The following is a 15,744-nucleotide window of genomic DNA, read 5'->3' as shown; positions in this document are numbered from 1 at the left end:
CAGAGAGTGGTGGTGCATGGAGTTAAATCCAGCTGATGGCCAGTCATGAGTGGTGCTCCCTGAGGATCACTTTGCACTAGTCCTGTTTAATATATTTATCTGGGTGTGGAGATCTAGCAAGTCTGGGCAACACCAAGCTGTGTGGGAGTGTTGATCTGCTGGAGGGTAAGAAGGCTCTGCAGTGGGATCTGAAGAGGCTGGATCCATGGGCTGAGGCCAATGCTGAGGTTCCACAGAGGCCAAGTGCCAGATCCTACACTTGTGTCACAACAACCCCATGCATTCATCCCAAAAAAACCTAATCTATCTATAATTTCAAAGTAATCAAGGACCAAAAAAGGGAAAAGAAGTATTCAAAAACTCAGGGGAAAATATATTTTAGAATCCCTCCTCTTCTCTGACACACTTTACTTGAAGTACTACTAAGTGTGGAATATCGGTTTGGCCTCAAGGGCAAGGGTAAGAAGAACAGAAAAGCTCTTTTAAATGATTGCTTGAATGTTCAGAAAAGTGCAAAGGAATGTGTGCAGATGAGGACATTCACTATGCATGGAAGGGGAAAATAACTGCTGAGGGAGGTCATTAACCAAGTGTGTTCCTCCAAAAAGCAGAAAGCACAGAGAGGCAACACTGAAGATGATGCAAAAGTAGATTGCTGAATGGAGAAACCCTGGAGCTCTAGATGGGTTCTGCAGCCCTTTTCCTGCACAGATGAGGAAGATATTGGTGGGAGGGTGGCTGTGGAAGAAACACCATTTGGGGGGGAAACTCTGGTATGAGTGTACGCATATTAGCATGTGCATCCCAGCAGAGGGGTACACAGGTACTGGAACAATCCACATCCCGCAGCCTTGGTCTGACACACGTATTTTTGTCCAGCCACACATTTTTTATGACGGAGCTGGAAGCTGGTGCACGTGCCTTTCCCGGGGAGCCGTGGCGAGGAGCCGGGGGGGCGGCCCGGGGGCGAACCCGGGCGGGGCGAACCCGGGCGGGGCGAACCCGGGCGGGGCGGGCCCGGGCGGGGCGAACCCGGGCGGGGCGGGCCCGGGCGGGGCGGGCCCGGGGCCGGGCGGGGCGAACCCGGGCGGGGCGGGCCCGGGGCCGGGCGGGGCGGGCCCGGGGCCGGGCCGGGCCGGGACGGGACGGGAGGCAGCGGCATCGGGAGCGGCCATGGGGAAGGTGCTGGCGGTGGCTCTGCTCGGGATAGCGGCAGGCTTGGCGGCGGAGCGGCTGCTGGCGTTCCGGTGGGTGAGCGGGGCGAGCGGGCGGGGCGGGCGCTCCCCTCCGCCCTCCGAGCGGGGCGACACCGCGGCTCCCGCACTCGGGCACAGCGGAGCCAGCACCTGCCCTGCCTCAGCGCAGAGAGGAAGGGTTCTTCTTCATCACCATCGTTGCCGTCAGTATTATCAAGGGAACCGTTTTTCCCCGGAGAAAATATGGGCACTGTGATACCATTTTCATCCGATTTCGGCATTAACTAACTTCGGGACCATTTATGCAGAGGAAATGCCCCTTGCACTGAGTGGATATGAAATCCTCCCCAGGATGATAGGAGCGAGGGGGACAAGGGAAGAAGGTGCCCGGGGTCAGGGGAATTTACCTCATCTCCTGCCGGCTGGCCAAACAGTAACCCCAAATAGTTTGCCAGAAACTTGGGTTAAGTTCTACCAAAGCTGACCTCTGGATAACAGTAGCCCCTATGTACATGACGTGTCCTCTGGTGGAGCCCAGACTCTGGTGATCCTAAGCTCCTGAATGTGTCACTGGTCCTTTCAGTCACAAAAGTGATGCTGAATTACTGTATTGGAAGGTGACTATGTCATTATAATTTTCTTTATGTTCACATGGACCCCAAATGCCTGTTTTCATAGCAATGACATCCAGCTAATTTAACTTTGGGTAGGTAGTATTTGTATCTAATTACAGAAGAACAGCATCACTGCCTGGACCCTGGTACCTGACATGGATGATGGCTGCATTATATCCACCACAAATGTTATTGGTGATAGCCACGGTGGTAATGGGGCCCTCCTGTGCTGGAGTTACATAAGCTGGGATAGCAGGACTGGAAGATACTCCCAGACTTTAGTGGGGTGAGCCATTTCAAAGTGCTATGAAGAGCACAGGACTTCACCTCTCCTCCAAACTGAACAAACAAATGAAACGTTAGGAATCCAGTAAAGGAGAATCTCCATGAAGAAACAGGATCCCCCTGTCTCTAGCTCTCTGTGGGTTTTCCCTGTGTGCTGTGTTTTCTGCAAATTGCAATGTACAAGCAGTCCTAAGAAAGTTGCCAAGTTTGGAAACACACAACTTCAGATCACAAAGTACTCTAAAAGTAATTTAACATAGTCTTGAGAGGAGAAGCTGTGGGTGGTGTTAGCTCTTGCCAAGGGTCTCTTTTATTCATCCCCTACCCAGAGGGCAAGAATCCAGCAAAGACTTTCTGTAGTTCCTTCTGAATTTGTTAAAAAACACCAGGATTAAATCCCAGGAGATTCATGATTGGTTGGTCTAGAGATGAGAAAAAGTAAAAAGATAGAGAGGTCTTTTAATATGCAACGGGTTCCTTCTGAAGGAGAGGGAAGGCCTGTGGTCTGTGTCCTGTGAAGTAGGGCAGCAGGTGGAGGACTCAGATTGGAAAGAGAAACTGTGAGGGAAAAGATGCCATGCCCTGGACTTGCACCAAGTGGCAAAAATTCTTACTTTCTTTGAAGTTGCATTGCACACATATTGCAGGTCTTCCATATTCCAGGCCTTAGTATGGCCAGTTAGTAATCTAGGCCATCTGGCTGTGTGGCTGAGGCTGTGTGAGCTAGATAAACTGACACATTTTGGAAAAGCCTCTATATATGCTGCAGGCTTGTGTCTGGTGTCCTTTTGAATTACTCTCATTCCAGCCCATGAAGTGTTTCCCTGGGAATGCTGTCAGGATATCATCATCCCTTGCTGGCTGCTGGCTGAGTTCCTGCTGTGCTTTTGGCTTGGGGTGGTTTACAGCCTGCCTGGGAAAAGTTGGTGAAAATAGGGAAGGGAAAAGCCCTAGGCAGGCAGCAGTGAATCTTCAGGCAGGATCCCCTGAGCCACCCTCGAGGGCTTGGTGGGTTTGGCTGTGCCAGGATGCCGGTGGGTAAGGGGCATATCCCTCCTGTGCCGTTTGTGGGCTGGGAGCCAGCGTGATTCTCTGTCAGTTCTCCTGTGCTGGGAGAGAGGGCTTGGGAGGGTTTAACTTGGCTCCTTTCCTTTGCAGTCCTCTGCACTTTTTGCTCTTTTTCTTCTTTTTTGTTGGCCTTATATTAACAACCCATGTCAGTGATACAGCATTGAAGCAATTCACAACTCATATTTAAGTGATTTAAAAAGTGCAGGACTGACATACCATACAGTGCTCAACTGTGTCACATATTCTTCATATCACTGACTGATACTGCTGTTTAGTTTGTGTTTATGCCTAAAACCATAACATAAACATGACAAGGTTTTGCTATGGGATCTTTGCGTTTAGAATTTCCTGTGATTGCAGCAACAGCCTCAACATATGCATATGATAGTCAGGCAAAAGAGTTACTACGTTAGGTTAAATGCTTCCTTCTGCCAGAAAAAAAAAAAAAAAAGAAATATTCTAGCACACTAAGATACATAGAAATGCAACACATTTTCTTGTGTCATGCAGACCAGCATGGTCAAACTTCCTGGCTGTGAGGTGGTCATGCAGATTTGCAAACAACTTGGACAGAAGAAATGGAGAAATATGAACTTGTGTGTGCCTGTCTGTATCTGTTTGTCCAATGAAGTATGGGAGGTAGAATTTCATGCACATTCATGAATGAAATAAGCACTGATGAAGGGTAATGCTTGGGGTGGTTACCAGGAGTGAAGAGGAGGGGACAGGGTAATTGCTGGAAACCATACTACCAAGTCCTGCTTGGTAAGGAAAAGAACTCTCCTGACTTTGCAATGTGCTTTTGCTACCTTTGAATGTAGACAAAAAATGAAGAAAGTGCAACTGCTCGTAGTCTGGTCACCAAAAACAGGCAGTGGGTTGCAGTAAAAGATTACCCTGTCCTCATGTGAAATGTTGGTCCTAACTATAGGGTGCTTCAATGCTTCTATATTTAGGTGTCTGAAACCTGAAGAAAGTGTGGTTATTTTATCATCTGAGCTGCAGTGGGTCATGAAAGTTTGTTGCTGAAGCTCATGAACAAAATGATATTTCTGAAGATACTCAGTGTAGAAGAATCACTTAATCCTTGGTCACATGTAACCATTGCAATGATTTGGAGCAGTTGCCATTGTTGGTTCTGGAGTTTGCTTATTTGGTATTTTACGGCTGATTTGTTGCTGCATCGTGGCAGACAATTAAACTGAAAACTGGGGAAGTTACCTGTTTTCAAACTGGCTGTGTGCTGTTTAACCCTGCTCTTTCCTCTTGCAGGAACAGACTCAATGCTTCACGGGAAGTAGCCCCAGTGAGCCTCCCGAACTGCCGGCTCATTAAAGGGATTGGTACGTGCTTAAAATAACTGAGTGCACTGCTTTTGTCCAGCCTTCTTTTGTAATGGCTTTTTAAAGCCAGCTTCCAAGCCTGATCCCAAAAACAGTGCTAATTTGACTTTGATGCTTTGATGTGCTACTTGGACTTGGAGATAGGGAGAAACTGCAGGAAAAATAGTACTGAAAAACTAGCTGGGTATAAGTCAGTATTTAATTTATTTTCCTTTTCTTAAAATTGAGTACCTTGAAAGCACTTCTCCTTTGCTAAGCCACTTAGGAAATGATTTGGCTTTTAAATGAGGGTGTGCTGGTTCTTCAGGCAGGTACCTACAGGAGGCTGGTGACACCAGTTGGGAGATGGGAAGTGCTGCAAGGGTGGAAGCCTTAGCAGACCATAGGCACATGGCAGAGGAGCGGCTGCTCAACACCAGCCAGGCTGCCCCTCCTCAGCACCACGTTTTGGGGATATTGAGGAGCCGGCTGGTGCCGCGGTGCCGTGGCTGTTGTGCAATGCAGCTGTGCGGTTCCAAAGAGTGAGCGGTCATGTTTGTCATCTTAGTCTGGTTTGCAGAGAGGTTTAACAGAGTGGCTGAAATGTTGACTTTGTACTTTGGGCCATGTGTTTAGCACACAGCAATATTTATGTCTTGAGGTTTTTTTCTCTCTATATCAGTCTTTCTGAACTCTTAAATGTGACATAGGATAACCAGTTTATGAAATTGATAGCTTTGAAATTGATTGCTTTTTTGGGTCTCCTTTTCTCCCAAAAAACCTCAATGCAGGCTTGATATCTATGGATTTCCCCCTCCTTAGTATTTTTGGAAATGGCTTAAATTATTTTGAAATTTGTCTGGATTTTTCATGTGTAAAAAGTAATTGGATGAGCTTTTACAGCTTTGCCTTTAAGCTTGCTGAGTCAGTGAGTTGATTTAATAAATCTTGTGTCAGGATTCAAACATCTCTATAAAGTCAAATTGCTGCTATGAATGTGTATATGCAGAGTTCCTGTGCTTGAAAATATGTACAGAAAAAATTACATTTAAAAAAAAATGTCCAGGTCTTCTAGATTAAGCTGTAATTTACTCATACGAGACTATGAATGATGCTTCTTTGGTGGTGATTAATAAAAAATAATTTCGGAGTATTTTTTAAAGCATATCACTATTGCAATCTTTATAACACATTTTGCAACATGATTGTTCTGTTGAGGAAAGAAGGAAAAGTGGAAAAGACAAATAGAGTTGTATTTAATTTCTGAACAGTATCTTGGTTTTTGTGCCTGACATTTACATGTGGATTAGGTTATTTCTGAGAATTTGTGTCTCCTTAGAGGCAGTGGATCCATTTACAGAGCTCCATCTCTGCTTCCTGCTGGCTCCTCTAATGCTGCCCCTTCACACAGAGAATTGCACCTTGCCTTGCCTTTGCTCTGCAGTTTGCTGCTCATTAGAAAAATGAAAATGCCAAAAATTTGTTTAGCAGGTCCAGTGTAGCAGAAAGAGAAATAATAAAGGATTGTGCAGGCTTAAAAATTGGCATGTTCACTCAAATGTCTTCTAAAACTCATTTGCTGTGGCCAGGGGGCTTATATCACTCAGGGTGACCAAGGATCCCTAAAGCTTAAAAATGCTGCCTAGGTAGTACTGTTCAGACACAGAGTTCTGCTGTGCCTGAATGGATGAGTTTGTCTAAGGATGTCTTTGTACATGGACATCTTGGCCTCCTGGGCATTTTTCCTTTAAAATGCTAGGATAAAGCTGAATAAACAATCTGTCCTTTTTTAAATGTTTAAATCAGTCTTTCTGATCTCTTAAATGTGACATAGGTCCTAGAGCTGGATCAGCTGGATCTGAGCAAAATAATCCTAATCTAGTCATTCTGTATATAGAGGAACAGACCTCTCGTACAGTAAGTGATGGATCTATAGTAAGTGAAGCAAACACAGAGTAAATGGAAGACTTCTCTAGTGGACCCTTTTCTTACTGCACAGTTTCATCTTTTCTGTATCTTTCTAAAGACTTTAATCTATTCTGCTTTTCAAATATTGTGCAATATAAACACAGATGCAAACATTGAACAAACAAAAATTGCAGCTTATCCTAAGCCTCATTCACAAATATGTAGGAAAGGCTATATTTGTAGAATAAACACTAGCTTCTGAGTTTAATTGATGCCTCATCATGTTATTGGTTTATAATAAACTAACTATATCTCCTGTACTAATTCCTAAAATGCAAAAAGCTACTACAGGTGTTGCTTGAAATACTTGCATCTTGCAGCAGTTCGTGGGGTATGGGCAAAACAGTGTCACCCTTTTGGACTTGAAATCCATATGGGTTTTTTTGTTAGCTACACCTGCAGAATACATCATACTAAGATAAAATAAAGAACAACAAAAATGTTTCTAAAGTAGGCAGCAGGTTTTCACACAATCTTTTAATTTTTCTTAAATGCCACCTCTTCAGATAATCCCGTGGCCAAGCGGGGCTCAGTGATACGATTAAACAACATAGTGCATACAAGTGATAGCTGAGGGGTCAGTTCCTGCTCTCCTGGCCCATAGGGCACCTGCAGGAGCAGCGCAGAGCCCCCCAAAACAGAGCGTGCAGGAGAGTCCCTGAGCTCCCCTGAACTCCCCCCTGTGTGTCTGCAGCCCCTCCTCGGCGGGGCTGGATCTGCAGGGCTGTGCTGACTCAGCATTCCACTGCTCTCCTGACCCACTGGCTTCCACACATTCCAGGCCCTGGCCATGGAGCGCCCAAAATGTGCTTTGCTGGGCAGTTTCTCTTGAAGCAGTTGGGTGCAGAGCTCTCAGTGCGCTCCTTCCACCGGAAACTTGTAGTTTTTAATTATCTGCTCCCAATTAGCCTGCTCATCTTTCTGCTTGGCAGCCTCACCGATTCAGTAGCGATAAATAATTATATCTCTGTTTATTCACTCACCAGTGTGTGCTGCCAGTAAAAGCTGTCTGTCCAGCTCATGTCACCATGGCAATTGAGCCTCTCAGCTTTTATTTATGCCATTAGCCTTGCAGCAATCCTGGGAAGTGGAGAATTACCACTAACCCCATTTTATAAATTAACCCAGGCTTGGAGAGACTGGGGCAAGGGAAAGGAGTCTGTGACTCAAACCAGAGTGTAAGCTGAGCTGATAAAAAAAAAAAAAAAAAAAAAAAAAAAGCCCAGGTTCAAAACTTTAATTGGTAAATACAGACTCTAAGTGTTTCTGGACACATCAGTGCAGATGTTGTCTCCTGCCTGAGTTAGTCAAAATTCAGAACCAAAACCCAGGGTGGGATAACACCTGACTCCTCCCAAAATGCATCTTCAGATATTTTGCCCTTCAGAAGGCAGGGATACTCTGCTTGTTGCTGTCATGAGATGAAGCAGGGACTTGCTGAGGCTGAGGAGGAGCTGGCCCTGGCCAGAAGTGAGAACATGTGCCACTGCATCTTCCCAGGGCTGAGCTAGGGGGGAACTTTCATGGAGTTCTGGTTCCTCTCCACAGAGGCTGTCAGTGATCTCAGGATCAATTACAGCCCAGAAAAACCAGTGCTTGGATAAATAGGAGTTGCTTAAAAGCAAACTGTAAACTCAGCTCAAATTTGCAGGTGCTTCCTTGGGAGGAGGTGTTGAGGTGCAAGGGATTGTGTGACCCATGCAGGTTCTCACGTGGTTGTGGAAAAGCAGGAGAGGGTGTGGAGACATGGGACAAGCTGGGTGGAAAACCCTTGTGTTGATGGCTCTGATAAAGAAACCCTGCTGAAGAATTTTCTTTAATCAAGTGCTCCTGAGTGGTTTCCCTCATCATCTGGAAAGTGACTTGTGAGGAATGCTGTTTTTGCTGGTGACTTGGAGAAAAGAGGGGAGGCTTCTCAGGGGAGTGGTGGAAATGTGAGATGGCAAACAGCCTTCAGCATTGGACTAAAAGCTCTTTGGAGAGTGCTTTATGAAAATCTAAAATTGCTCAAGTGTTCTTACTAAAGGCTTTTTATTTTATCTTCTTTTCTTAGCAGGGAAAAATATTACAGGAGCAATTACAGGAGGAACTGGAAATATTGGAAGTGATTACCTGTAGTTGAAAGTGAGGTCTAACTATGAAAGCCCTTAGCTGTTATAGATATAGTAGATTTTCTGTCACTTGAGAGCTTTAACTAAATATTTGAAAATCCATTTTTGTGAAGTGTCCAAGCTCAGTCAGGAGAATTAATGTGCACAATTCCCACAGCTGCCTTATGCAAGCCTGAGGCCTGAGTCACGGGTATGGTCCTGCCCTGGAGATCTCCATGCCCACACTAATTGCTTGCTGCAGAGCACATCCTCAGGAGCTGGTGATTCATCCCACACCTGGTGATTCATCTCACAACATCTGGGGGCACATGGAGCTGGGTAGGAGACTGCCTGGCCATTGCATGGGCATCCCTGGGCCTCCAAAAGACATGAACCTGGTACTATTTCCTAACCTGATGTGCTGTCTTCTGCTACCACTTTTAATGCAGTGGCCAAATTTTTCCACCAAATGCCATCATGTGTGTGGTCATACCAGAAAGGGTCACTCATGAGAGCTGGAGTTGTACTTAAAAGGAGATTTTTTTCAATGGGAAATACTTTATGTCACCTGAAAACCCCTGTTTATCTCCGTTTTACAGAAACTGGTTCAGAAGACATTGATATACTTCCCAATGGACTGGCTTTCATCAGCTCTGTAAGTTCCCATGCCACCTTCCCATGCTGGGGCTTGCCTGCTTCCTTATCTGCAGGTGAAAACAGCAGGAAGGGCTCTTTTCTACAAGTCTGACTGGCTCCAAAAGAACAGCCCAGTCTTGTGTTGGCTTAGCTGTCATTCCCCTCAGCAAGCGTGCTTCCTGGCACAGAAGTGGTGTTGGTGGTTCTGACACAGGTATCCTATCACACTGCCTTACCTGGCCACGTAACTTTGCCTTTCTTTCTTGCTGCTTCATTGAAATGTGGAAATGTCAATCTTCTGCCATGTTAAGAAACTGTGTTAATTCCCTAACTTTAAAAAAAATTGAATTTTATATATCAATTTTGCTGTTCCTGATTTTTTTTAGCCTTTAGGAGATAGGTTTTCAACCTTTTCCTTGCAATTAGGATGGCTGGCCGTGGGACACCCTCATGTGTGCTTGCAAGTCCTATCAAGGCCCTGGGTTTTTCAGCCCTGTGATTCTCTTGTTTACCTTTTACCCAGGAATTATCTTCTAATGTTTGGATTCTACAGGGCTTGAAATATCCAGGATTAAAGAGCTTTGCTCCAGATAAGCCAGGTGAAATATTTTTGATGGATTTGACTGAAGAAAATCCCAGAGCAGTGGAACTGAGAATCAGCCGAGGGTTTGATCTGGCATCGTTTAACCCTCATGGAATCAGCACCTATATAGACAGAGGTAAAGAGCTCGAGATGGTGGCAAATACCAGCCTGGAGAGCACAATCAGGAATCCCTTTGTAGCCTTGCCCTGCACCCCCAGATGGTGGTTGTTGCTGGGAGACAAAAAGGTTTGGGGTTTTTCACCTTCGTTTTGCTCTTTTCTAAATGTCAGTTGGTCAAAGAAAAGCACTTGCACCTAATTTCAGTCTGTCTGAAACAGAAGGATGCCCTTGATATGAAAAGGAAAGAAAACATGGTAACATTTGGAGTTGAAAACCACAGAAAATTGATTTTACATTTGCATGTGTCTCATGCTGGGTTCAAATGTTTTGAGGAGATACATCATTCACTGATTTGTAGTGCTCAGAATTAAAACTTTATGGCAAAACAGTAAATTATCACCTCTCTGTAAATTACTAAAACCTCTGATACTCTTTGGCAAGCCAGGCTCTCTTCTCCAAGATAACGTTCTACTACATCAGGCTCTGATTACTAATAAAGTATATTTTCCTCTGTCCTTTCATTGGGGGTTTTAGCAGGGCAAGTAGAATTCTGCAGATATAAAGAAAACAATTGCTGCAGCTTGACCTGCATCCCCATACAGGCACCCTTTAAGGGAAGGTGTTGGAAAAATCAGTGATGGCTAGTGTGGGGTCATGCCAGAAGGGCTGGACAGATGGTCTGCAGCCTTGCACAGAATGCAGGAGAAGGATGTCCTTCCACTCTCCCAGGGGATGTGGTAGACAAACCCAAGAGCCCAAACTGCCTTGGCCACAAACCCTTCTTCCAGCTGACTGGGGCTGTTTCACAGACTGCAAAACCCAGTGGCCTAGGTATCAGGATGAGGTGGTTATTTCTTTTTTCCTTGGAAGATATAGCAAAAATCTATTACTAACAAAGCAGTTCCCTGTAGAGACAGCCTGGGAGAAAAGTAGCAGGAGATCTGGATCTGGTTGCAGAGGCATCTTGCAGAATGTGGGTACTCATCCCTCTGCCTCTGTAGAGCCATGGGACAAATGCACCAGACTGAGCACGTGCTCTGTACTCGAGGCTGCCTCAGGGCTGGGGGGGCTCAGCCACACAAACTGCTGCAGAGAATTCAGCACTTTCCATTTCTTTTTCAAGATGACACGGTGTACCTCTTTGTTGTGAACCATCCCCACCAGAAGAGCACAGTAGAATTGTTTAAATTTGTAGAAGATGACAATTCTCTTGTACACCTGAAAACCATTCGACATGACCTTCTGACAAGGTATTGGACTCAAATACAGTCTTCCTCCAGATCAGGCTGCATTGATGAAATCCAATGTAGGATGATTTTTGGGTTTAGGCTATTATTAATAGAAGGTATTTCCTCTTTAACCAGCATCCCTGTTTCTCTTACTGTTTACTTCTTATCTGTGTAATCAAAAGCAGTGTTTCTCCAATCTCTCCTCCAAATTAGTTTTTTAATGGTTGTATCACTAAATTAGTCTTAAGCGCTGCTGTGATTGATGCCAGTGAATTAGCTTGGCATCCATTTCGCCTTTGTTCATGTAACCCACACTCAGGTCATTACAGGTATGAGTCTCCAGGTATTTTATTGTCTGGATTTCCTACACTGTAAAAACAAACATGTATTTAGCTTTTTCTGTTTTTCTTGTTTTTAATACTAAATTGATTTGGTCTGTCCTGCTGCAATATGATTGTAAAATAAACAGCCAGATTGATAAAGTTGTCACAACACTTGTTCTTTGATTTCTACTTGAATGTAATGAAAAAGGAAATAATACTAATAATACTACTACTAATAAAAAAAAAATTCCCTGTACTTACAGACAGGTAGCCAGATCTCTAGCTGATGCCCTATGGCCCCGTTCAGGTTTCAGCACTGCACTGTCCTGGCTCATAGAAAATAGAAGTAAGAAGGGTCTAAATAATTTGGTGACTACTTAAAGTACATCTATAATTGCAGCCTCTTTATGGGTATTGATGACCATGTTCTGACTGTATTCTGGGCAGTCCTAAAATACTCCTTCATACCTCTAATTTATTTTTTTTTATTTTCTCCATCTCTTTATTTCTTTTTTAGTGTGAATGATATAGTAGCCATGGGACCAGACAGCTTCTATGCTACCAATGACCACTACTTCTCTGACTTCCTCTTGATGTTCTTAGAAATGTTCTTGGGTTTAACCTGGTCAAATGTTGTTTACTACAGTCCAAAAGAAGTTAAAGAAGTAGCATCTGGTTTTTATTCAGCCAATGGAATTAACATTTCACCTGATAGAAAGTAAGTTTCTCCTTATATTGGACTTTGTTTTATCACACAGAAGTATCTGGAGATCTTAATTTGTACACCTGGTACCTCTGTGCTCAGGTGTCTGAACTGGTTCATGCAAGGCAAGGTGCTGCCTGTGCAACACAAGTGATGCAGAGTGTTTGTAGCACAGAAGTTTTGTGTCTTGGTGTTTAGCAGCAGTGTTTGCTGCATTGTGTGGTATTTTATAGGCAATAAGGTCAACAGTTGCTGCATTTTAACCAGCTGATACAGGAGTTTGTGTGTCTTGCTTGCAAGGATTAGTGGGGCAGGAGTGCTCTACGGTCCTACATCTGTATGACTGAATCAACCAGTCCTGTGGTGTGGACAGGTGATTTCAAAAAATAAATCGTAATTGTGATTTTCTGGTTCCAAGGCTTATTTCAGTGTCATAATGGAAAAACTGGCACAGTGTGAAGCTACACTGGCACCTCAGGGTAGCCGAGCTGCTCAGCAGGTTGGCTTCAGTGCCCTGTGGCTGGCTTGCAATGTCTGTTTTTGTGTGGGTTTGCACAGGAGGATCTGTCTAGTTTTGGTGTCTCCTTACGTATATATATTAAGAGGTACTTTTCTTTCTTTTGAAGGTATGTCTATATTGCAGATATATTGGATCATAATGTCCATGTCATGGAAAAACATGCTAACTGGAGTTTAACCCATGTGAAGGTAAGGTGCTACTGTTCTATAAAAAAGAGGCAAATGTGGATTTTGGACAGAATAGTTTCAATGAATGCTTGAGATTTCAGCATGATCATCTGTCAAGTTCTGATCTGGGTGGCTCCTGCTGTGGGTTTCAGAGGTGTCTGCACACCCTGTTACAGAGCTTCAAATCTTCTATCCTCCCACCAACAGCCAGGGAGGAATCCTTGGGTATGCTGTTGAGCTGTAGTAGAAGCCTCAGGGGGTCAGAGCACTGACAGCATCCATAGAGGTGTAGATGTGAATGAGCTGATGGAGGAAACTCAGAGCAACAAGAAGGATTCTCATAGCACAGGGGTGGGAATGATGCATACCAGGGAAAAGAAAAACAGAAGTGGGGGGAAAAGTATTTCTTAAAAAAAACCAAAACAGTCTAAGTTATGTCAGATTAGACAAGTCTATTGGCTATATTGTAGTTTACTTCCAGGATTTCTGATAGATTTAATGTTTTGGTTTTCTTCTATCTTGGCTAGATGCTGCAGCTGGACACTCTGGTCGATAACTTGTCTATTGACCCTCACACTGGAGACATCTGGACAGGATGTCATCCCAATGGGATGAAGCTGTTCTACTATGATCCTGAAAATCTTCCTGCATCTGAGGTGCCTTTTGGGAGACATCACTGGTCACTTGGCTATGTCTGTGCCAGAAAGTTTTTTTGGTCAAATTGTGCTGGTATAACTTAACTGCAATTCATAGAAAGTGCTTGGCACAAAATGCCTTTGTTAAAGCAAAGATCAAGCTAGCTTCTGCTCTCAAGTGAGAGCCTGAACAGCATATACTCACTAACAAACACCTATTCAGATCCTTGGGCAACAACTAAATAATTTCCAACCAGTAGCTTAGTCACTTTGGACTCCTCAGGCTGCTTTCTCTGCAGCTCTGGATATGCACACAGATTCTGATGAACTGCATTAATTACTAAGCCAGCACCTCTTTGCCAAACTAAGCATAATTGTCTTGAGTGCAAAGTGTGACCAGAAATGTCTCCACAGGGATGATTAATCTGTGAAAGTGTAGTTTATTTGTAGGTAACATGGTAATACTTCTTTCTATGAAATCAGTGAGGTACTGGCATCAGGGCGATAGTGCTATGAGTGCAGTTGGGTGCTGTCCATTGGATTTCAGCTTTGTCTAAGCTCCCTGTAAGACACTTCTCAAAATTACCATGTTCAATAGCAATAGATTTCTGATACTAGGCAGTTGTTTACTCTGTCTGGGAAAAATATGAAAATAAGAGGCTATTAACTAACTCTTAGTCTGGAAAAAAAAATGTGCACATTCCTAGTGGTGGGGATGACTGCCCGACTTCCTTGCAGCTGTTGCACAACAACTTTAAAAAAAAATCAATGTTCATGGACTGTGCTTCATTAAAGGTACTCTCACAGCAATCACATGTTGCCATTATCAGCAGCTGGGCATCCTAATTTGTTTAAATTAACATGCTGATGTTCCCCCTCTCCCTGGAGCATTTCCCCCATGAGCATTTCAATAGATGTGTCCTTGCTCTGTCAGGTCCTGCGCATCCAGAACATCCTCTCGGAGGAGCCCGTGGTGACACGTGTCTACTCTGACAACGGCTCTGTGCTGCAGGGAAGCTCAGTGGCATCCATCTACGAGGGAAAACTGCTCATTGGCACAGTCTTCCACAGAGCCCTCTACTGTGATCTATAGCTCGTCATGGGCAAGACCTGCTGCTGTGGAAAGGACTTAATTCCTTGGGAATTCATTTAGTTTCTGCTAGATCTGCTAACAGCAAGACTGTTCCAATAAAAGTTAACTACAGTAATGGAAATGTATTTTAGTCTTCCTCTCCAAAATGAGACTTCTACACTATAGTAAAGAACATGGAATTGAAGGTGAGAAATTAGTTTACCTGTGTAATGGGGAGGACCACATGTTGTTAACATAGGGTAACCCTGACGTTCAATTTCAGATTGTAAATTACTAAACTGTCAGACACTGAGCTATGTGCTGGCTGGATTTTTTGTTTGTTGTTTGTTTTTTTTCCCCCCATGAGAAAACTGATTTTGTAAATGAGAATTGCTGACTACCAGTGTGGTGTGCATTCTTGTCACTGACCCATGGTCCTTCCCAGGGGCTGTGCTAGGGGTTTTTCTTCCAAACCTTCCCGTTGTCTTTTCCTAATGCTTCCAAAATAACTGGAAGGAGAATAAATGTCATTTCAGTCTCATTCATTTCCCTTTCCCATTTAAAGCCATTTCCCTTGTTCAGTTTTATAAATTTGTTTTAATCGGATGTGAAAAGAGTAGGGCATCACTGTGGAGAGGTTTCTGACTGGGTCTTTCAAAAGGAGTTTAGAAAAGCTTTTTTTTTTCTCATAAAGAGTGGGAAACACCTCCTGCACACCTTCAGCAGGAAGTGCATTTGCAGTTCCTATTGTCTGTAACCACAAAGGGAGCATTTCTGGGTGCTTTGCAGTGACTCCCCTGAGCCATGGTCATACGTTCTGTGTTTAACTTCAGCTGGTGTGGAGTTGATTCCTGCAGCACTGCTATGCACCAGGCAGCCCTTCATGTTTACCTGGCATCAGTTAGTGACACTTTGCACTGCCAAAATCCCCCCAGGTTTCCTTCAGCTGGTGTTTTTGGGATGATGTTAACAGTCATTTGTAATGAACTGAACTCGGTGTCCTTTGAAGCTGGAGCTCGTGGAGTGAGCTCTTCTAGCATTAGTGTAGATGCCCTTACCCTCAGAGCAGCTCCTGCTGTACTTTCTGTTCTTCTGAGTTTCCACCTGTGAACAGCTCTCCAGTTTTGTGAGAGCTGCTGACATTCAGCTAAAGGCTCTGTGTTACATCTGAGATCACTCCTGCTGGGATTGCCACTGTGCTGCCTGCACC

At 44.2% G+C, this 15,744-nt stretch overlaps 1 protein-coding gene across 1 annotated transcript; it reads left to right on the top strand.

Moving 5' to 3' along the window:
- Positions 1-1,121: 1,121 nt before the first annotated feature.
- LOC110474732 (serum paraoxonase/arylesterase 2) lies at positions 1,122-14,937 on the top strand. Its single transcript, XM_021538392.3, has 9 exons — positions 1,122-1,247; positions 4,439-4,509; positions 9,146-9,201; positions 9,736-9,901; positions 11,009-11,135; positions 11,955-12,155; positions 12,767-12,848; positions 13,355-13,483; positions 14,397-14,937. The coding sequence occupies exons 1-9, from the start codon at positions 1,174-1,176 to the stop codon at positions 14,553-14,555; spliced, it is 1,065 nt and encodes a 354-aa protein (XP_021394067.1). The 5' UTR covers positions 1,122-1,173; the 3' UTR covers positions 14,556-14,937.
- Positions 14,938-15,744: the final 807 nt, after the last annotated feature.

The sequence above is a fragment of the Lonchura striata genome, chromosome 2 (assembly GCF_050655825.1).
Source record: "Lonchura striata isolate lonStrDom1 chromosome 2, ASM5065582v1, whole genome shotgun sequence".
In the NCBI taxonomy this organism is placed as follows: domain Eukaryota; kingdom Metazoa; phylum Chordata; class Aves; order Passeriformes; family Estrildidae; genus Lonchura; species Lonchura striata.
This window is presented reverse-complemented; position numbering and strand designations above follow the sequence as displayed.